This window comes from Oryza glaberrima, chromosome 3, assembly GCF_000147395.1.
Source record: "Oryza glaberrima chromosome 3, OglaRS2, whole genome shotgun sequence".
NCBI lineage: Eukaryota > Viridiplantae > Streptophyta > Magnoliopsida > Poales > Poaceae > Oryza > Oryza glaberrima.
In genome coordinates, this window is record NC_068328.1 from 35,132,299 (window position 1) to 35,154,632 (window position 22,334).

At 41.8% G+C, this 22,334-nt stretch overlaps 3 protein-coding genes and 1 non-coding gene across 7 annotated transcripts; 1 reads left to right on the top strand and 3 right to left on the bottom strand.

The window, feature by feature from the left end:
- The first annotated feature begins 614 nt into the window (after window positions 1-614).
- On the top strand, window positions 615-4,186 carry LOC127767464 (heat stress transcription factor A-1). Its single transcript, XM_052292816.1, has 2 exons — window positions 615-1,144; window positions 2,552-4,186. Exons 1-2 carry the CDS (start codon window positions 857-859, stop codon window positions 3,782-3,784), a joined length of 1,521 nt encoding a protein of 506 aa, XP_052148776.1. The 5' UTR covers window positions 615-856; the 3' UTR covers window positions 3,785-4,186.
- Window positions 4,187-6,072: 1,886 nt separating this feature from the next.
- Window positions 6,073-7,546, bottom strand: LOC127767466 (probable xyloglucan endotransglucosylase/hydrolase protein 30). Its single transcript, XM_052292818.1, has 2 exons — window positions 7,092-7,546; window positions 6,073-6,996 (listed from the first exon to the last, which is right to left on the bottom strand). Exons 1-2 carry the CDS (start codon window positions 7,389-7,391, stop codon window positions 6,211-6,213), a joined length of 1,086 nt encoding a protein of 361 aa, XP_052148778.1. The 5' UTR covers window positions 7,392-7,546; the 3' UTR covers window positions 6,073-6,210.
- Window positions 7,547-11,760: 4,214 nt separating this feature from the next.
- Window positions 11,761-11,841, bottom strand: TRNAL-CAA (transfer RNA leucine (anticodon CAA)). The gene has a single exon. It is a non-coding gene; the product is annotated as a tRNA-Leu (tRNA).
- Window positions 11,842-13,797: 1,956 nt separating this feature from the next.
- Window positions 13,798-19,348, bottom strand: LOC127766492 (inactive poly [ADP-ribose] polymerase RCD1-like). 4 transcript variants are annotated; one of them, XM_052291542.1, is made up of 8 exons: window positions 19,050-19,348; window positions 18,730-18,778; window positions 16,075-17,343; window positions 15,720-15,961; window positions 15,553-15,614; window positions 14,618-14,803; window positions 14,431-14,526; window positions 13,798-14,140 (listed from the first exon to the last, which is right to left on the bottom strand). In XM_052291542.1, exons 3-8 carry the CDS (start codon window positions 17,172-17,174, stop codon window positions 14,072-14,074), a joined length of 1,755 nt encoding a protein of 584 aa, XP_052147502.1. In that variant the 5' UTR covers window positions 17,175-17,343; window positions 18,730-18,778; window positions 19,050-19,348; the 3' UTR covers window positions 13,798-14,071. The 4 variants fall into 4 exon arrangements, with proteins under 4 accessions (XP_052147502.1, XP_052147500.1, XP_052147499.1 ...); XM_052291540.1 differs by having other exon boundaries at window positions 16,075-18,441; window positions 18,687-18,778; XM_052291539.1 differs by lacking the exon at window positions 18,730-18,778.
- Window positions 19,349-22,334: the final 2,986 nt, after the last annotated feature.

Here is a 22,334-nt window from a genome sequence, read left to right on the forward strand (position 1 = left end):
TTTTGCAATGCCAAAACTTTTGCTATTTGCTATTTTAAATGGATCTAAACATGCCTTGATATATCATATTACAATTTACAACGAAACGAACATGTTTATGTTAAGATTTATTTATTTTTTTTGGGAACGGAGAGAATACGTAGGATAAGGCTATGAGTAAGTAGGATAGTGGCGAGATGACCCCTGCCTGCCTGAAGTTCGCTTTCATGCGTATATGCAATGTATCAATCGTATGACATATGTCTAGCTAGGTGTAGGTGTCATACATGTTTGTATTATAGGTTGGTTTCTACAATAGTTGTTTGTTATAAAAAAAGTTTTTTTATTAAGAAAAGGTGACCGCAAGGAAAACAATAAAAAGTTATTCTTAAGATAAAAATCAGATTATTTGGAGTGATAATTATCATGGGCGTGCGAACAAACAAACGGAAGGATTGATACAGATATGTTTACGGCGGAGTGGAGGACGGCGACGGGGCAGCGCCGTTAGGTAGGTCGCAGTCGCAGCCGCAGCGGCAGCGGCAAAGCAAAGAAGAGCAAAATTACAGAAACACCCTCGTCGGAGAAAAAAGAAAAGAAAAGAAAAGAAAAGGCCCATCCCCTGTTGTTCTTGTGGATGGGTTAGTTTCTTCTCTGCTGCCTGCCGTCTCTCTCTCTCGTCTCGTCTCCTTCCCACTAGCAGCCGACGACGAGCCCCCAAAAAACCTAGCGCCGCCCGCAACCCAAATCCCAAATTCCCCACCCTCAAATCCCCCCCCTACCCACGGGCCCCGATCCCACGCCTCCCCCTAACCCTACCCATGCTCACGCTGTCGCGCCCCTGACCCTCACCACGCCTCCCCATACGGATCGCCTCATGGAGGCCGCCGTTGCTGCTGCGGCTGCGGCCGCCGGGGCGGTGACGACGGCGGTCGCGCCTCCGCCCGGCGCGGCGGTCAGCAACGGGGTGGCGACCGCGCCGCCGCCGTTCCTGATGAAGACGTACGAGATGGTGGACGACCCGGCCACCGATGCCGTCGTCTCATGGGGCCCCGGGAACAACAGCTTCGTTGTGTGGAACACCCCCGAGTTCGCGCGCGACCTCCTCCCCAAGTACTTCAAGCACAGCAACTTCTCCTCCTTCGTCAGGCAGCTCAACACCTACGTACGTCCCCCCCCCCCCCTCCCCCACCCACCTCTATTTTGTCTCCATTCCTCTTTCTTCCTACTCTACTCAAAATATACAAGGATCCCTCCACTATTGCTTTAGCTGCTTTGGGAAGTTATTTCTTACTTCGCACAATCCACCATCACGATACTTACTGCTTTCATTTGCTACCTTCAATACTTATTGGAGACTAGTTACTCCGGATTCCATTCTTTGGTGACACACATATCGACCGGCTTTAATACTTTCCCCTTTTGGGGCACCGTAGATCTGGATGTCACCTAGGGGGATTCATAACTCTAATCCAGCACACTTTTAGACCATCTTTAATTCTACAGCACTTGATACATCTTATGGTTTTGTTAGGCCATCGTACCTTTATTCATAGTTATTCGGTCCAAAATTTTGAGGTTTCGTCCCCAAACTACAGCGTATATATTTAATGAGCCAACATCTATGGCACTTCTGCAGAGGCTTGACTGTCTCTCTTGAACAATTACAGTATGCACATCTTAATTCCTCATGCCTTCTTTTAACAAGAATGAAAAAGTTGGTTTTTTTGAGTATGTACATCTTACTTGTTCACGTCTTCTTTAAACAAGAATGAACAAGTTACACAGAGAACAAAGCATCCTCACGCGAAGCAGGTTTAAATGCTAACCGAAAGCTCATAGTTTCACGCACATATAGATATAGGTATTCTTGTTTTGTCATCAATTGTGCAACTACCACTGCTTCAAAATCACCATCTGTGATACCTCCTGTGAAGGACTGTCTATTTCAGGTAGACGGTTTTTATGAGATCGTTTGTAGTTTGCACCTTTCTGATGATTGTTGAACCAGAAGTAACTACACCTTAATGGATTAATGAGCCTATATGAGATTTGAGTCTGATCTTTTAGAACTTTATTACCAGGCAAGATAGATAACTTTCTTCTTGCCGATATAAGTTTTTCTCAAGCTGAATTAACAAACACACGGTTGATATGTGCTTTTGCAACTAGCAATTTATTGGTCCTATTCAGTTGGCTGGGGCCTTTATGGCATTTGCAAATATATCTATTACACCAGTACTGCTTGTGCATCCTGTGGTAGTTTTCTTCCCTAATGTGGCCAATCAGCTGTTTCCTTGTGAACTACAAACAGTTTTAAGTGAATCATGGACAGTTTGTACTGGTTGTCTTGTCTGTTTTTTCTTTGGTTCATCTTTTCTTGATCCTGCTAATACACTCAGAATCACTTAAGCCGAACAGATAAACTGTGCTATTTACATTAGCCCTTCTAATGATATTACTACTTCTGTAATCATATAACACTCAGTCAGAAGTACTTGTACCGGGCAGATACACTGTGCCATGTACGTTAGCCGGCCTCTAACGATCTCATTGGTGCACTTATGAGCAGGGATTTAGGAAAGTTGATCCAGATAGGTGGGAGTTTGCAAACGAAGGTTTTCTTAGAGGACAAAAGCATCTACTGAAGACCATCAACAGAAGGAAACCAACTCATGGAAACAACCAAGTTCAGCAGCCTCAGTTGCCAGCTGCTCCTGTACCTGCTTGCGTAGAAGTGGGGAAGTTTGGGATGGAAGAAGAGATTGAGATGCTCAAAAGGGATAAAAATGTTTTAATGCAGGAACTTGTCAGGCTGAGACAACAACAGCAGACAACAGATCATCAGCTGCAGACTTTGGGCAAGCGTCTTCAAGGAATGGAGCAACGGCAACAACAAATGATGTCTTTCCTGGCTAAGGCAATGCATAGTCCTGGCTTCCTAGCACAATTTGTACAGCAAAACGAAAACAGCAGAAGAAGAATAGTTGCTAGTAACAAAAAGAGGAGGCTACCAAAGCAAGATGGTTCGTTGGACTCTGAAAGTGCTTCATTGGATGGACAAATAGTAAAATATCAACCTATGATCAATGAAGCAGCCAAAGCGATGCTAAGGAAGATCCTAAAGCTAGATTCTTCACATAGATTTGAATCCATGGGCAATTCAGATAATTTCCTTCTTGAGAATTATATGCCAAATGGTCAAGGTTTTGACAGCTCTTCATCAACTCGGAATTCTGGTGTTACCCTTGCAGAGGTCCCAGCTAACTCAGGTTTGCCATATGTAGCTACAAGCTCTGGACTTTCAGCTATTTGTTCAACTTCGACTCCTCAGATTCAGTGCCCAGTTGTTTTGGACAACGGCATACCCAAAGAAGTTCCAAACATGAGTGCGGTGCCTTCTGTTCCGAAGGCTGTGGCTCCAGGCCCAACTGATATCAATATTCCGGAATTCCCAGATTTGCAAGATATAGTAGCTGAAGAAAATGTTGATATTCCTGGAGGGGGCTTTGAAATGCCTGGTCCTGAGGGTGTATTCTCTTTGCCTGAAGAAGGTGATGATAGTGTTCCCATTGAGACTGATGAGATTTTGTACAACGATGACACCCAGAAACTTCCTGCTATCATTGATTCTTTCTGGGAACAGTTCCTGGTGGCTAGCCCTCTATCTGTTGATAATGATGAAGTCGATTCAGGTGTACTAGACCAAAAGGAAACACAACAGGGGAATGGATGGACCAAAGCTGAAAACATGGCTAACCTTACAGAACAGATGGGCCTCCTGTCATCACACCATACAGGATGATGAGGTACAATAGGACATACGTAGCCACCATTTGTCAAGGTACCCTGGGATCTCGGTAATAAACTCCCACATCATCACCTACCCTTATGTCTATGTTATGTTCTATCATTTTGCTGAAACAATACTGAAACGTCACCCTATATGTGGGAGGATACTAATCTTCCACCTATGAAACACGGTTTACCCGAGGGGTTTACCTGCTTGTATCTAGGTTTGGCAGGCGTAAGAATTGATCAATGGTAACTTGTCAAATCTGTATGATAGCTACTTTGTGTTGTAGCTACTGATAGCTTTTTTTTTTTTTGTTCTTGCCTGCTCTATCTGATTGCAACTAACTTCTGGTAGTACTGGCAGTCTGCCACACTGTATTGATTCCAAAATTAAGTAACTTTGACTGTTTCAGATTCTGGCATTGATTGATTCCTGCCGGTGTAGTCGAACGGGAAAGTGAGGGCACTTCTCATAACTTCACTGAACTCAGCAACTTATATGATATGCTTAATAATATAGGTTGAATCAATCGAAGTCCTTTTCACCAGTGTTATTTGAAAACACATTTGCATTTATTCTGCTGTATTTTTCCTCTTGCACAAGATAAGATTGAAGCATTTCTTGCAACTGATAATGTCATGTTTAAGTGGTACAAGCCGTTCATTTGTGCACTGACCTGGTAGCATTAGAAGCCATTGTTATTGAATCATGGTGGTTGCATTTTTCTTGTCTGTATAGTTTTAGAGTCCATTTTCCAGCATTTTGGTATAATATTGGGAAAAGCAGCATGGGCAATTCATCAGGAGGTGCCTTTGTTTTCAACAATGCTTTTATTTCCTTTTTGACTTGGTAGGAGTAAGAGCTTTGCGTGGGTCAATGTTTTGGTAAGTAGTAAAAGTTGTGGATTAGTATTTGTTTGATACTGCATTAAAAAAATGATTGAATGATTAGTGAAATGCTGGGTACTTTATGTCGCGAAAATGTAAGCAGTCGTCACATGCTCTTTGTTTTATTGTCTACCCTGTTGTGATAAGATAAACTCGCGTCGTTTCTCTCTTTTTCTTTTTCTCTTTCTCTCTCTTTTTTTTTTTCGTAAAGGATGTTTATTAGGTGCCGACCCAGCCAACATTTTCGTGCAGAGGAAAAAAGGGGGGAATGAACATCGCCCCCACACATACAACGAGGGCAGGTAGAATAGACTACAAACAGGGGTTTGTTTGGGCTGTTTGGAATGCACAGAAAAGAAATATACTATGTGGTAGTATTGTGTAAGGAGAAAATTAACGGGGATTATCAATCTGTGTATGGATTGGACGATATGCAGGGTCCAGACTAGACACTAGAGAAAGGGGGCTTTAAACCGTAAGTGGTTTCAGATTTTTGTCAAAAGGGGAATGCCTGCCTGCTGGGACAGAGATTACAAACCCCATGTAGAGTACCTATCAACATTATTATCATTATGGAATCATCATTATAGTATAGTACAACACATATGTAATGTAGTATTTGGGATGAAGGGAAGCGATGGAATAATATGCACGGTCCTGGGGATTAATGTATCATTAGTTGTCTTTAATTGAATCAATGCCCTTGCAATGCTTGCTTTCGGTGCGCATAATACCAACCCAGCTGAGCCTGAGGCAGAGCCAAACAAAAACAAAAACAAAAGGTTGAGGGAAAAGGAGGTGGAAATGGAAGACAGCAAAGCACCAGCGCATGCAGACGATGGATGGAGAAGTTGGAACAAGCATTATGCATTGCAGCATCAGCTGCCTAATTATAGCTTAATACTGCCAATAATGATGGGATGAATTTGCATCATCATCATCATCATTATCTCCTCTACTTAACTTTACAGGGCAGAGCTGGCTGGAATATATTAGCTATATCTATACGAATACGATCATCATTCATCAACCACAACAAGTACGCATTTCGATTATCTGATCTGAGTTGGATCGAACGTACTGCAGACTGCCTGCGCGCGGCTCACTCTCAACTCCCACATGCACACTTAACCACCGCAATTAATTAGTAGTAGCACGTAATTCAATTGTGACCAAATAAGCAACTGGAGTACCTCTGTATATGCAGCTGCTTTCTTCTCATCAATCCATCATCGCACCATCACTAACTAATTAAGCATCAATCCAACTAACAACATACTTGTACCAATGATCAGATAGCCAGATCGACATCAAATAGGATAAACCAACAAAGGATTACCTATTGATAGATTTATAGTTAATGGTTAATTAAGACCACGGTTATAACTGTTCGTCGTGAAGAAGCAGCAGTAACAATAAATTAATCTCTATCATCAGGGGGTACTAATTACAGTATGATCGATGTACGCATGTGAAGGAAGCAAAATTAATCAAAGAATTATGATGGAGCTAGAGCCTCATCATAGAATAGAATATTCTAATCAAAGACTAGTCAGCTTGCTGCAAGGAGACGAGCACGGGCGGCGGGATGGCCGTGGCCGCCGGCGAGGGGCGGCGCTTGGAGCGGCGGCCGGGTCGTGGTCGGACGCGGGGGCGAACCACCTTGGACTCCCCCCACTGCCAGTACATCTGCCGCTCCGCCATGTTGACGTCGCACTCCGGGAACGGCTCCGGGTACCTGTTGGTGTCGTAGCACACGGTGTAGAGCATCTGCCGCTGCCTGAACCGCCGCATCGCCATCCGCTTCCTCGCCGTCATGGCCATGGTCGAGGAGTACTCGTCGCTCTCCATGAGGTCCTCCTCCGCCGCGGCGCACCTGTCCTGGTCGTCGGCGGTGGTGGCGAGGCGGATGTCGGAGCGGGCGGTGCAGCCGCGGAGGACGAGGTCGGAGAAGACGGCGGTGAAGGGCCCGCGCTTGTAGTTGACCTTGTACTTGCCGTTGTCGGTGGCCCAGGTGGAGCCGTCCCAGATGGTGACGTAGAGCGCCATGGGCTTGGAGGGGTAGTCGGCGCCCATGGCGGCGGTGCGCGGGACCTCGCGGATGGGGACGCCGTCGACGTAGAAGACGATGAGGCGGGAGTGCCAGAGGATGGAGAAGCGGTGGGCGTCGGCGGTTGGGTCGAACGGCATCAGATACCTCTCCTCCCGCCCACGGTCCGTGCTGCCATTGCCGTACACGTTCGTCTGCATCTTCCACTCGTGCCTGTACCTGTTGCCCAAGAACTCGAAGTCCAGCTCGTCGTGCGTCTTCTCGAACACATCTCCATTAGACAGCTGCATGCATCACCAGCAATCAATACATATATCGTGATCAATTCATGCATGGTTTGATCGATCACCGAGCTAGAATGAATGCTAGTAATACGTACGTAGAAGGCGACGACTACGCCGGCGGTGTGGTCCTTGGGGAGCTTGATGGAGGCGCTGAAGAAGCCATGGTGGTAGTAGTCGGAGGAGATGAAGCCGGAGCCGGTGTAGCGGTTGAGGGTGATGCTCACCGTGCGCCCGTCGGCCGACTTCACCATGTTGTCCTCCCCGAACAGCGGCGAGAACCCCTCGTCGAACGCGATCGTCGGCACCTCCTCGAACCCCGACGCCGCCAAGCTCGCCGGAGCTATGCTCATCATCATCATGCACGCCCACAGCACCGCCACCACCGCCGCCGCCATGGAGGATCGATCGATTGAGGTGCGTGGGTGGATGGAGTGGAGAGGAAAGCTAGCTAGCTAGGTAGCTAAGCAACAAGAGTAGAGGGCGGTATGAAGTGGCGGGCGGAAAGAGAAGGAAGACGACGTCGCCAATTGGAGTTGGTCGGATGCCATCCATCTATATATGCTGCGTCTCTGTCATGCCCACCGTCGCAAGAGAAAGAAAAATATGCGTGTTCTTTATACCATTTCTGGTTAACAAAGATCCAATGGTATAATTAGTCAAGTTTATCATACCATACCATACCATCCATACATATGCACATGTATATTCTTCCTTCCTCCACTTCAAGAGTAGCTAGCTACGCTAGCTTTGGTTGCGTCATATAATAATTGTGAGCTCATGAGATGCATGATTAATTACTTGTTTGGCTTAAAAGTTTTCATGAGGTTTATTCATAAAGAGTTAGTAGCTGTATAACTGAATGACTAGTTGATTGGCTTAAAAGTTTTCATGAGGTTTGTTCAGCAGGAGTTAGTAGTTGTATAACTGAATAACTTGGATACAGGCTATGTCTCTATCATATCATATCGTTTAATTTTGGGATTCAAAAATCGATCCATCAGAGATTACTCTTCAGTCAATATAATCGATCGATCGCCAGCGAGGCTTTTAAATACATACTCCATCAATTCATCTGTTGTGCAGTCGCCGTCTTTCGTCTCTCCATCGCTCCCTGTCACGTACTTACGTGTACTGCACTTATCTATATAATTCAAGCTTAATTAGCTAGCTCCTCTCCTCTGCCTTTTCTTTTCATCTCAAATCATTTATGAGAAAATACGTATACACACTACGCACAGGTTAGTTATTAGCTAGCACGGCAGTGACTGCTCTGCTCATCACAAAATTTGATCGATAAAAATCTATATATGCAAGCAGACATGATAGTCGAAAACTAACACTCAAAACACACAAAAAGATCATATGTTTAATTTCACCCATAGAGTTGGTAAGCTACCTACTTGCTGTAGTCCTCATGGACTAGTTAATTTAATTTGGACTAAACATATGCTATACTTGGGTACCTGATCTTAATTAGCGGTACCTGATCTTAATTAGCTGGACACATATTGTGAACCAATTAATTTGTGGTGGTGGCTTATATAATTCCCTAATAACTGAACTGTGTGATGAATTAGTTGGACAGATGGATTAAAGGCAAGTGCTAGCAAAGTGTACATATTCTTGGATCCTTGAATTCCCTGGATGAAAGGAAGGGAAAGCAGATTGATCGATTGACAAGGAAAGAAAGGGAACCTTACCTACCGTCACGGGCCACGTACTGACGTACTCCTACTCACTCATGGAACTAGCTTAATTTGCTTGATAGTTCAGTACATTATTAATTATTAACAACTAATTAGGTGGTGTTTGGAACGGCTGTGCGAATACTACACATACAAGTTAATTAATCTTTCTTTCTTGCTTGCATTGACCCACTGCCATAGCAGCCATGCAAGGCGATTGATTACGATTTCAGAGTTGTTATCCATATATATCTGCAGTTTGAACTAGTAGTTTCTATGTCACGGCTACGAAACATATCTGTTGTCTGAACATGGCAAGGGATAATAATCTCCCATATCCGTTGACGGCCGGGTTAGCAAACTGGAGTACTAATTAACAAGCTGCAGCTGCTCATTCAGCCAAGCACATGCATGTGGACGACATGATTAATTAGAGTAGTAGTTCAGAAGGCCCCAATGCAATGCAACGCAATGCAAGGACATTCAGGTTTCGGACAGAGAGACCCCCGTGTAACATGGGATCAAGGATGATGCCTGTATGTCTGTCTCTCTGTCTGCTTCTCCAGAGCTAGGTTGATATAAACCTGCAGGCTGCAGCTAGATACATAGTCTCTCCCCTCTGCTATATATGTATCACATTTCATTTTCGTGGCCCCTATCATCTGCAGCATCAGCTCAGGCCCCTCTCTTATCATCTTATCCATCCACGTACGCCCGACCCTACAAATTAACTTAGCTTAAGCATATATATCCACAAAGTAATTACTCTCCCGTTCCAAAATATAAATTAAATACCGCTGAAGTTTAACTTTTATCTCAAAATATAACGACTTCTGAAGACTCAACATACCCAACCTCACAAGTAGTTAATTTATCCCGCTGGCCTCACCTTATCTGTTGGTGATAATTAATCTAGGAGCATTTGGTTGCAACCTGCGCAATCAGATAAAAATTAAACCACTTATTCATATGGCATGTGGGTTCGTTAGCCAAATAACCAGCCAGCAATTAAGCCTTCTAATGAGAGGACAAAATTATGAACAGATTTTATTTTTCCCCTCATTTATATGTGTATGTATGTATGGAACAAACTAATCATACACGGATTGTAATGCAGCTAGCTAGCTAAGCTAGTGCTTGTTTATCATTAAGCTGCATGTGCGGTTAGTTCAGTCTATAAATATTAGTCACAACTCTTCCTTCATGTAGTTCTTCCTTCGGTATACATGTATGAATTAATGCTCATCCAAGGCTCAGATTAACTAACAAATATATGTTTCAGTTTCCTTCTCGGCGAGCGAGCATATAAATTATTTATTCCATGTCAATATGTATATCCACTTCAAATGGCTCGGCAGATGAAGAGATCATATGTATGGCATCAATGTAAAGAGGATATATAAATTGGAGGAAGTAGAAGCCAGCATAAATATATGACTATGGCCCTGTTTAGTTCCCCCACAAAAATTTTATACCCTATCAAATCGAATGTTTGAACACCTACATAAAGTATTAAATATAGGCTAAAAAATAACTAATTACACAAATTGTGACTAATTTACGAGATGAATCTTTTAAGCCTAATTGCTCTATGATTTGATAATGTGGTGCTTCAGTAAACATTTGCTAATGACGGATTAATTATGCTTAATAAATTCGTCTCGCTATTTACTTATAGATTCTGCAATTAGTTTTTTTATTAGTGTCCGAACAACCCATACGACACCCTATACTATATAATACCCGATGTGACACGCCTAAATTTTACACTCAGGATTTAAACACCCCCTATACAGCAGTACATGCATACACCTATAAAATGCAGCTGAGGCAACAATTGACGGTCGTACAGTAGTAGAGGCCAGTGTATATATGCTGGCATTTCACATGCGCAGGCATGTAGTAGGAGTTTGCATACGTACGTACGGTGGCTGTATAATAACGGATGTGACGGTGCAACCATCGACCTGATTAGCTGATTGGTTAGGGTTAGGTATACCTGCAGACTAGTACTAGCATTGTAAGCTCTAGGTTGTCCCATACTTACATATATGCATATATATAAGGATCGATATAAATTTATATGTTTTTTGAGGAAATATATATGTTCAATAATTCAGCCAAATCCACCTCTAAATTTGATCAGCTCACCGAAATTATATACAGTACTAGCTAGGTGCTCCAGCACAAAAACATTCCCCTGACATGCTCAAGTTGAGAATATATAATTCACATTTTGTTAGTTGGTTGCGGATGCGCATGTGGACTGGTTGTTCGGTTCTATCCATTAACAGACATATCATTTGATCAGGTGATAATTTATAAACTTTGAATTATACTACCTCTGTTCTAAAATAAGTGTAGCCGTGGATATCTATGTCCAACATTTAACCGTCCGTTTTATTTGAAAAATTTATGAAAAAATTAAAAAAAAATAGTCACACATAAAGGTTCTCATCTCTGCAACTCGCGATTTTCGCGAGAGAACCAAATCCAAGTTGGTGAAGATCATGATTTGGGCTGGTATAGTAGTGATTACCTTTGCAATTGCGGTTCGAATCTATCCGATCTTTATCTTTTTGCTCAAAGAACGAATAAAACCCCTTGTCGAAGCCCTTTATGATAAGCTTCCCTGGATTTGGGAAGTTTCTCTTTCACGGTATTGGGATCGTTTGATCGATTTCCTTGATCGCTACTTATGGGCGTGCGCTCAAAGGATACAAACAGGGATTCACAAACAAAAAGGGGAATTCGTAGTCACTTTTTCCTGTCGCGTAAAAAAAAGGCTTTACGCGAGAGCAATAGAGGTTGGAATACATCTATCTCTTCTAAGCAACCTCTTTTGGATTCTTAAGACCACCCTTGCAGCAGGATACCGTCTGCTTTGGGTTCTTTATTATATTATCTCCTTCGAGGGATTTTTAGGATCGTTCAGGCTATATTTAGTCTATTTTGGCTTTTACTGTCTCCTTTTCTCAGGGAAGTGGTTAAGGACCTCAGAAGATAGAGGAGAGCGCCAGGCGCAGATTTCCGGAATACTTCTACGGGGAATGCTCATTGAATGGCATTCTCCGTATTATGCCTTGAAGAGGACTCGAACCTCCACGCTCTTTAGCACGAGATTTTGAGTCTCGCGTGTCTACCATTTCACCATCAAGGCATCTTGAAGAATATGATATCTATCTAATGTGATATCTTGAAAGTGAATCGTATTCCATGAATATGATATCTATCTAATGTGATATCTATCTAATGTGATATCTTGAAAGTGAATCGTATTCCATGAATATGATATCTATCTAATGTGATATATGGAATATATGACAAAGGTGGAGTCTTGGAGTATTTCGATCGGTCATATAGGCCTGAGTCAGACATCAAATAGCTTCGATTTGCATTATCCGTAGGACACCTTATATGTATCAAAATCAAAAAGATATACAATCCAATTTCTCGATTCAATAGAAGCCCAAAGAGGTGCATATGGTACCCAAATAAGGATAGGATAGATATGTCAAAAGCAGGTCTGATTACACCTATTCCTAATCCTAAATAGAATGTAAGGACGTGGGGATTTCTATGTAAACAGAGTATCCTATTTCCATAGGCTCGAATGACCCCTTCTTATAATAAGAATGTGCACGGTCTGGTCCGGTATGGAATGAACTTATAATCTGATGATCGAATCGATTCCATGATTATAAGTTTATAACCCTAGCGCCCATTCCCATTTTGGGCGGAACAGATCTACTAATTCTTTTATTTCAGTTAGTAAGAGGGATCTTGAACTAAGAAATAGACCTAGCAGCTAAAAGAGGGTATCCTGAGCAATTGCAAGAATGGGGTTCATTGATATTCCTGGTATAGTAGATGCTATCACACATACAGTCATACTCAATTCGATGGAATTGTTTGATCTTAAAGGGGATCTTCTATAATTTCGTACATAAGGGGTTATTTTTTGGTTTCGTCCAGTCATTAATAACTTGACTATTTTTAGATAATAGTAGATAGAAAGAACGCTCGTAAGGAGTCCTATTGAAACCAATATTATTCATGTTTTATCATCTAATAACAATAAAAATACTAATTATAATTTTTTTAAATAAAACGAACGGTAATGTTGAATATGAATAGTGCAAAACTACACTTATTTTGAAACACAGGGAGTATATAAAACGGCCTTGAATTATATATATATATATATATATATATATATATATATATATATATATATATATATATATATATATATATATATATATATATATATATATATATATATGAACCCAAACTAAGTTCATAGTTCCAACTAATTTTCCGTCTTCTGGAACGTTTGTTTTACAGCTGACAAAGTCAAAGAAAAAATAAACGAAGCAACTAAAAATAATTTATACATAAAACTCTTATATAATATCCTTAGTGATTTGACTCGGTTTAAAACAGATTATTCATCAGATTGTAGTTGTAAATTATCTACTAAATTGTATAGATAAATTAAATATTTTAATACATAAACTTAACAAATAACTCAAAACAAATAGTAAAAAAAAATAAGAATATGTATTTTTCGAATGGTATAGTAAATAATCTGTTTCAATAGTCTAAGTATATAATCTAAAAAGCCTAATACTAATAGAATATAAACTGCGTTAAAGAAAACCTTAAATTAACTTAAAATCAAGTTTTAAAATTTAAATTCTAGTTGCAGCTAATAAGCCAAAACGCAAACAATGGATGTGGGTAGCGTCAGATCAGCCCATACAAGTTTTTGTCAAAGATTTCTGCTTGCCTGGTAGGTGCATGATCAAGGCTGTGGTAGGTACATGATCAAGGCTGGCTAGGGTTAACCAAACAAGATTACCTCACCTCACGGTTACCATGACAACAGCGTGGTAACGATTACCATGAGGTATATCGTGGTTTCAAAAACTAAAAAGCTCACCGCATATAATAACCACGATAACCAAGCGGTTTTAAAAACCTAGATCAAGGCTCAAGTTGTTGCTTCCATTTCATGGAACATGCTGCAACTACTACCTAGCATTACTAAGTTCCAGCGAGGCCACCCCAGGATCAGAATGAAGGCAATGGTGTACACAAGCTGCAAGAAACGGGAACGAAATATCCACAGGAGATATTGATGAATTCAAGCCGCAGCTACATTTGACGGCGAAAAAGAACAACACTACAGCCGGTAGTCGAGAATACCATGCATGGTTATACAACCAAACAACATGTTGTCAACAAGGAAGTTTAGACTAGTTTTGTTTGTCAAGAGCTAAAGTCTGTGCATTACGGCACAAACATTTTACACACATTTCCTTGAGCTCTCTTTGCTCAACCCGACTCCTCCACAGCTTGTTATGTCGGCAAACTGTCATTTTTAATTACGGACTAGCACCTCCTCCCCTTCCAGGTGCTCTTGGCGCTTGTTCAGTTGCTGCCATGGGTGGCAACTGCGGCAGGTATCAATAGTAAGTAAAAACATATGTTTGAATAATATAGTGGAAATTAGTAAATGGTAAACTCAAACATTAGACGGTATGAAACAATGCTACGGATTGCATGCTGCATACTAAGCATGATATGTGGTCCTTTGGGGAAAAAAATCAATTAGCTGATTGCATAATTCCATGTACCACGCTTCCTCAAATATACACAGCAGGCTTCACATTGAGTGAGGATGGAGGACTTCAAATCCCAAGTGAACTGTATACAAAGAGTTAGCACAGTAAAAAAGAAGTACCTTCTGCTGAAGTCTCACTACTGTAGAAACCAAAAGCTTGTCACCAACAATCTGTCTCAGCTGCTTCACTAGGTCAGGCCTGCTTATCTTTCTCCTCTATTTTAACATCAAAAACCATACCATAATTAGCATGCCAGCAAACAAATATTGCATGTAGCTGAAAATCTCCAAAGGAAGGACAAATAACCTTGAATTCTTCATAATATTTATGCACCAGATCCATGTCCGAACGGGGTACTTTAGCGGAAATAGCAGCAAAAAGCATTGAAAAGGGCATCCAAGGTGAACTAGGAGACCTTGGACTTGGAGCACGCCCAAGCATACATGCTTGTTGTTCATCACCTGAAGACGCAATGGTCTGTAGACTGTCATCCTGCTCACAACAAGCAAGCAACAAATTAACAAGATGAAATTTTTCCTAAAACTGTCATCAAAATCAAGGTCAACTAAGCTCGCCCATTAAGTGCCAATTATCAATCATTCAATTGTGAACCAGTTTTTCTTTTAGAAAAATCAACCGGATTAGTTTCTGCAAATTATGAAAAGCAGAGGAATTGGGCCAACAGAACCTGAATCCATTTCAGTAAATTTCATTTACATCCAAAGAGCATCAGCAAGAAGGAAACACATAACTAAGCAAAGTTCTTTGATCTTCCCGCCCCCATCCTACACCACTACCATATATGATCAGACATTAAAAGGTACTAATCAACAACAAAAATGAAGAAAAATATGAAATTCCATCACCATCAAGTCAAGAAATACAAGAGTGGAATTCAATAAGGATCTGCCATAGGCCATAACCAAAATATAAAGAGATATAGTAATTGTCATCTTTATGTTTTTCGGGTTAAAGAACACTAACTGCGGAAACAGTAATAAATGGGAACCTATTTAAACGCCAACTGGAAATTTCGCTAATAAAGTGAGCAAATCCCATAACGAGAAGCACAAAACACGCCTTCAAGTCTAAGCATCCATTCACCCTTTCCACTACACTACATAATAGATCATTAAGCCTAGGTGAGACAAATTCAATTTTCCCGCAAAACGTACTACATGACAGAACTGAATTATGCTTCAGTGAACAACAGCACACCAGCTAAACCATAATATGCATACCTTGGTTGGATTGTCTAGTGCACCAGAATTTCTTATCTCAGAGATATTGGATGCAGTATCTCCTGTAACCAAATAGCATACAGTAATATAAAATAAGTTATCTAGGGCAAATGGAAAATAACGACACAGAAGGTAAAAAAGAGAGGGGAAAAAACATGGTATAGTACCATTGTTCATGTAAGGTACTTTGATAATAACAGCATATTCAGCATAAATGTGCTTATGCACATTAGCATCCCATATGATGTAATGCTTTGGCCTTTGGAGATCATCCACACCACTGTCAAAACTTTCACTGGTTGGCTGGCATTGATTTGATCCAGGGAAAACCACCTCAACATTCCCCATTATAACACGGCACAACATCATCCTTATGATTCCATTTTCGTCAATATCAGATAAACCAACACTGTGGACAAACTTCAAGTAAGACATAGGCTACTACACATCCAAAACAAAAGCAGTAACACCAGAGGCGTAAGAGCACATAGAACAAATAAATCAGAAACAAAAGGTATTTACCAGATATTGGAGGAGTTTGCTGGAGCAAGATGAGCCCCAACACCATACATTGGACCCTGCTGAGGTTTTGCTATTTCCAAAGCACCATTCATCATCATCTCCTCCATAGTACCCTTAGTGCAAGCAAGCCATGCATAACGCTCATTTGCATTTCCCCGTTGATTTTTTGTGACTTGTACCTCCTTCTGGAAAAGACTATAACGGGACCTCCCAAGTTGATCTAGCATTGGGGTTCTATAAATACCGATGATGTCTTTTTCAGTAAATAGATGGCCTGATCCTTGAAACAACAAATTCCGAACAGCTGAATCAGCACGCTGGCCACTTTGATTATTACGAGGAGCTTGCATGGCCCCATCAGCAGTTTCATTCATACGGCTTAAATGGCCCTTTTTATTTTCCCCAGAAACTTCACCACTTTCATTGAGTACCTTCTGTTTGTCCTCCACTACATTATTGACCTCCTGAACATCAGAAAGCACTGCATCAAAAGACGCTGAACTTGAGCTTTCAGCTGCAGACATCCCATCATGTTCATGAGCTTCATAACTACTGCTTAGATCATGAGAACTTTTCAAGAACTCATTTTTTCCATGCTGCAGAGGTTCAGATGGTATTACTCCAGCACATGAATCCGGAGAGAAGCATTTACCATGATCATCGATCCAAGCAATTGGCTTGCTTATGGCCATCACAGAATCTAAACAAACCATCTGCATGAAGTCCAACAGGATGTGCCTGTTCTGGAATACTGCACTAGTAATTGGCCTCTTCAACTGGAAGCTCTGCTGTACCGAATTGACAACATCCTCTGGGAAGTCTCTCCATCCACCATGTTGGTGAGACATCACACGAACAGGCATCCCGCTTATCTTGAAGTTATTGTACCTCTCCAGAATGTCATCGGCAGAGCACATCATCTTGGACTTCTTATGTCCAGTCGAATCAGGAAATAAAGCGAGATTCTGTTTTGGACCATTCTGAGAGAGGTTGGGGGCGTCATTGGCCTCAGCACATTGAGTAGCACCCACACGCTTCCTCTTGCGGATAGTAGAATCCAGCACATGTTCATCCAGTGCAATTGCATTCTTTGGTTCCATTTTTTTTTTTACAAAAGACTCAACTAAGACTGGGTATTCATTTTCTTTACAGACTAACACCACTAAGTGAAAACAGTTAAGTTAATCTAGCTAATGAGACCTAGACAATGTTAGCATAGAGGTAGTTCCGATATAAGCCATGCTATCCAAAAGAGTAAGTGAAATACACCTGAGACCAAGAGGAAAAAAAAGGAATAAAGATGGCATAAAGATGTATATATAAAGAGTACAAGAGACAGACAATATTTAATTTATGTCTGGAACAATTATATATTCTTGCACATATCATTCATAGCCAACCCACGAGATTCTAGCTAAAACCTTTGTACCACAGGTGGCAGGCCATACACCTCCTCAGATATCAACAGAAAAGTATAGGCCGTTTATTTTCCAAAAAGGATACGACAAACTATGCTTGTAAGGCTAAAATGTTGACTAACTAAAACAAAAGATAAGAGAAGATATATAAATCTTAGCATCAATTATAGAAAAAAAATACGAGTCCTGTTATACTAGATGGACATCATGTTAAACTACTGTGACCACCTAGCCTACGAGAACGCTAGTCTTAGAGATCAGAAAGCACTCCAGACTGAAAGCAATTGAGAACATGGAAATCTTGTCAGCCATAGTTTATTTTCTTTAACAAAAAAAAAAGTTTGATGGATGGCTATTTTAACTGAAAAAAATGTTTCTTCAGGACCAACTCATCAAGAAATATGATAATAGTGCATCAGGCGTTTTACATGGCAATCATGTTATATTTCTTAAAGCATACATCCTGGTTGAGTGATGCGAACGTTAACTATAAAATCAATTCGTTTAAAAATAAGCCCCCATGGAGGGCATAAAATTAAACTCCTTTGTTAGTAACTCGCTATTAAAGGAGCTATACGACTAGCATGTATGGTACTCATCATTGTTGGCAGTAAGTATAAATCTGAAGAGGGGAATGAGATTTTTCGGCATGCTCTGAAATGAAGGGCACAATTAATTGTGCTTCCCGCCACCATCAGTCGAAGCACAACTTCTGCTGGTGTGGCTGGTGGGCACAGAAGAAGGCGGCAACAGAAAATAATAGGAGAAGATAACGGTGCTCCAGCAACAAGAAGAACATAATTCCATTGTTGGCCATGGTTCCTCCCCACGGACATTGGTGGAGAAACCAAGATGAAGGCCACAATACGATCCCATGGCACTGGAAGGCACGTAAGCACATCCATCACACGAGTTGTGAATATAGTAGCTGGATGATGACCGATGAACCCTGACGCACAAAGCTTGTTATGCCAATTAGATAAGCACCATCCATAACATTGAGTAAATCAAACTCAGTTTGCAATGGTTTGTTTAGCAAGTGATGAATGCGGATTTGGTTTATTTATGGCACCAGCAGTACAATAGTTGCAGTAATATGGGGGGGGGGGGGGGAGATATAATTTTTATTAGGGCATGTATGATGATTTTTAGTATAAGATCGCTCCCTAAACCGCCGAAACATGAAACATGTACCTTTTAGATGACATGTAATGAGTGAAGGATGAAGAGAACATACTAGCAACACAGGGAACTAGCAGTTAACATCCACCAATCGAGGTTAGATCCTAGAGTCACACAAGAAATTAAATTAATTGTGCCTAGAAGAAGATATTGGATGCATATGCCTGTGCAGTCTAGAGCCCCAATCAACATGGATCATTTCGGACCATACAAGAACAACACCAAGAGTATATATAAAGAAAAGAAAAGAAAAGAAAAGAAAAGAAAAACCTAGAACGAATCGAAGCCAAGCCCTGAAGATGATAGTAGTAAAATAACAAGAGATGGAGCGCACAAGAGAGAGAGGAAGGTGGGATCGGGATTAGCAAGCAGTACCGGTAGGAGGTGGTCATCGCGTCGCGGGTAGAGATAGAATCGATTTCGATGTGGTTGAATCAAATCGAAAGGTAAAGGAAACCAGATAGAGATCGATAAGGGTGGTAGTAGAGAGGGCAGGATAGGCCTTGTAAAGAGGCGAATCCAATCCCGTGGGCCGGCGGGAGGGCGGCGGCGGTGGGGGAGATATTCCGGCGGGCGGCAATCCTAGCCTTGCCTTGCCTAGGGGCGGAGGAGGAGGATTCCGGTGGGCGAGAGGAAAGGAGAGGAGGGGAGGGGGAAGGCGTTGTGTACGAGGCTGGGGTACGTATAGCAACTGCGCCGAATAGGGGAGGCCGCGTTCCCGTTCCCACCGTGGTGTGGGCTGTGGGCGGTGGAGATCGGACGGTGGAGGACGCGTGGTGTGTGGGTGGGGGGGGTGCGTGAAGCAATTTTGGAATTTTCTTTCCTCTTTCTTGCACAAGGGGGCCGTGGACTTCAGTTGCAGCCCCAGTAGCATCATGTGATGTGATGTGATGCGACCCCCTCTCTCTCTCTCTCTCATCTTGTGACGTGGCGTCCGTTTCCTCCTCCTTTCCCAACCTTATCGCCTCCTTTTCTTTTTCACACCCCTAGCACTCTCAAAACAGTCGGTAAAAAAGAAAAAATAATAGCATAAAAATTCCTCCCCTCTTCGCTAGAAGGCAGCAAGTGTCACTAGTTTTTCTTCGATATGTAACACCCTCGTTACGATGCTATATAGAGAGAAGCAAGAGCAAATAGTCTCTTTTGCTTTTCATCCCAACTCACATGTATGAATGGTAAATGTGACGAGGGTGTTACATATCGTCCTCGTCCTCCGTCGCCAAAAGTTCCATATTAGCCATCAAGTCCTCTTTGCCCTCGCCAGCTACATCTCCGCCTGCCAGCCTTAACACCTGCTCTCCATCATTTATGTCTACACAGACGGCTGGATCTACGACCCTCGTCACCAACACCGGTGCTCTCGCCCCTATCATCGGTCTCCACCTGCAGCCCCATGGACCTCAGCTCCTCCCTCTCGCCTCTGGGTGGTGCTTTCGTGCTCGAAACCGTTGGCACCGCTCCCGGGGCATCAATCTCTAACGGCTTGGTTGACAACGATGACTACTGCTTATGAGGCGCGGTGGGGCTACAACTGCAGCGCCAACTTGCAAGTAGCTTGACCGAGCGCGACAGCAAAGCACAGCGACGACTGCTCATGGGTTGCTTACTGCGCGAGGGCTGCAAGGCGCTACGGCTTGGTCATTAGCGGCAATGACTAGCTTGACCGTGTGCAACCTATCAACATGCACGAGGGCTGAGAGGCTCAGCGGGTGACAACAGCGACTGCTTGGTCGACGGTGCACAGAGCGAGGGCTGCAAAGGTAGAGCAGAATGGTCGTTAGCGGAAAAGACTGGCTTGACGTGTGCAACCTATCAACACAAGGGCTGAGAGACTCAACGGGGTGACGACGGCTGCTGCTTGCTCGACGGTGCACAGAGCAAGGGATGCAAGGCAGAGCAGCTTGGTCGATGACCTAGTCATGTAAGAGGAAAACGAAGGGTAAAATAATCCGAGGATAAATTTCTTTACTCTAATCTAACACCGTTAGCTTAAAATGTGATGAAAGTGTTACGTATCGAAGAAAAACCGGTGGTCTATGCTTCTAGTTGAAGCAGGAAACTTAATGCGAGTATATTTTTTACCAGGTTGTTTCGTTGCTAAGGATCGAATTTTTTCGTTTTTCTTTTTCCTTTTTCAGTCCCACTATACTATAGTAAGCCAGCCCACTTATGCAGAGCAGATGGAAGGATTAATTGTTGGGCCGGACCATCTCATAGAAAGAAAGAAATTCCAGCCCATCCTAGGTCGATCCGCTTGCCTAGCTTGTGTCCCTGCCTGCCAATCAACACAAGATAGCTCAACATATATTGTGAATGAAGTCAAGTGGACAGTCCTTCAAAATGATATATCGATCGGCTTCGCAAGTTGTTTGGCTTATGGAAGTCGTTGTTCATGCATCTACCGATCGATCGAGATCCATGATTGCATACCTCTGCTTGGATCTGTCAGATATATGGTAGATCTCTTCAGGATCGATATGATATATATACAAACAAACATACTCCATATGCATGCATGCATGATGCATGAGCGGATCAGTCATCAGTGGTAACAAATCAAACTCTGCCACTTTGCCAGCTAGCTGCTGGCCGCGCTGCATGCCTGACACCCAAAACTTTTTAGATTGTTGTACTATATAATTGTGGGCAGAGAAGTTAAATAAAAATTTCTCTTAGAAAAATAAATTAATTTTAAAAGACTGAAGGCTTAAACTGAAAAGCCACCACTCTCTTAACTAAACTAATACGGATCGGAGTATTAGTCATCAGATCCAATGTGAAATTAGTACGGGGCTACTCGTCATATCACTGCCCTCACTACGCTTGTGCGATCGAGATCAGTAAATTAAAGCTTTGAAGTCAATATTGTTAGTTGTGCCATCTGCATTATGTTGGGGGTTTGCAGTTAAATCGAAATGAATTTGTTTTTGATAAATCTTATGTTAGATTATATATGCAAGTACTTTTTATAGGTGACCATGCATATTGGTCTTTTGCGGTTCTAGCTAGCTAGGCCGTGTTGCAAAGGTGTGAAGGGAACTAGCAAAGAATGTAAGATATATATGCCGTTATTTAGAGATAATGGTCATGCAATTTTTGCCAATCATGGATACAAATTTAATAACAGGATTTTCTTTAATAATATATTGTTATATGAATAATGTCGGGATTATATTCTTTAAATTTGTGATGCAGCGGATATGGCAGGACTTTCACATTATTTTTTTTTTAAAAAAACACTAAATAGCTAGCTAGCGTATGAAATGAGCCGACAGCGCTAAGTGTTAATTACTTTCTCAATAGTAGTACGTGTTGCGTGTGCATAGAGACGAAGTTGTCCTTGTACATCCTTGCATTTTATTTTATTTTTGAAAAATTAAGATGAAAAACGTCCTCTGATCCTGTAGAAACAGTAGTCGATCCCCATGGTGTATTTTTAGCAAAAAGGATCCCCACGTACGCATGGTGTGTAGATTGTGGCCATGCATTATTAACTTAGCACTGCAGACTTTCGTGTTGTCTCATACACATGATGGTAGAACAGTGCCATGCCATGTACTCGATCCCCACCATAAATATATGTATGCATCTTGCATTGTTTTGTTTTTACCAACATGGCTTTATATATATATATCTTCCTTGATTTATATATATATATAA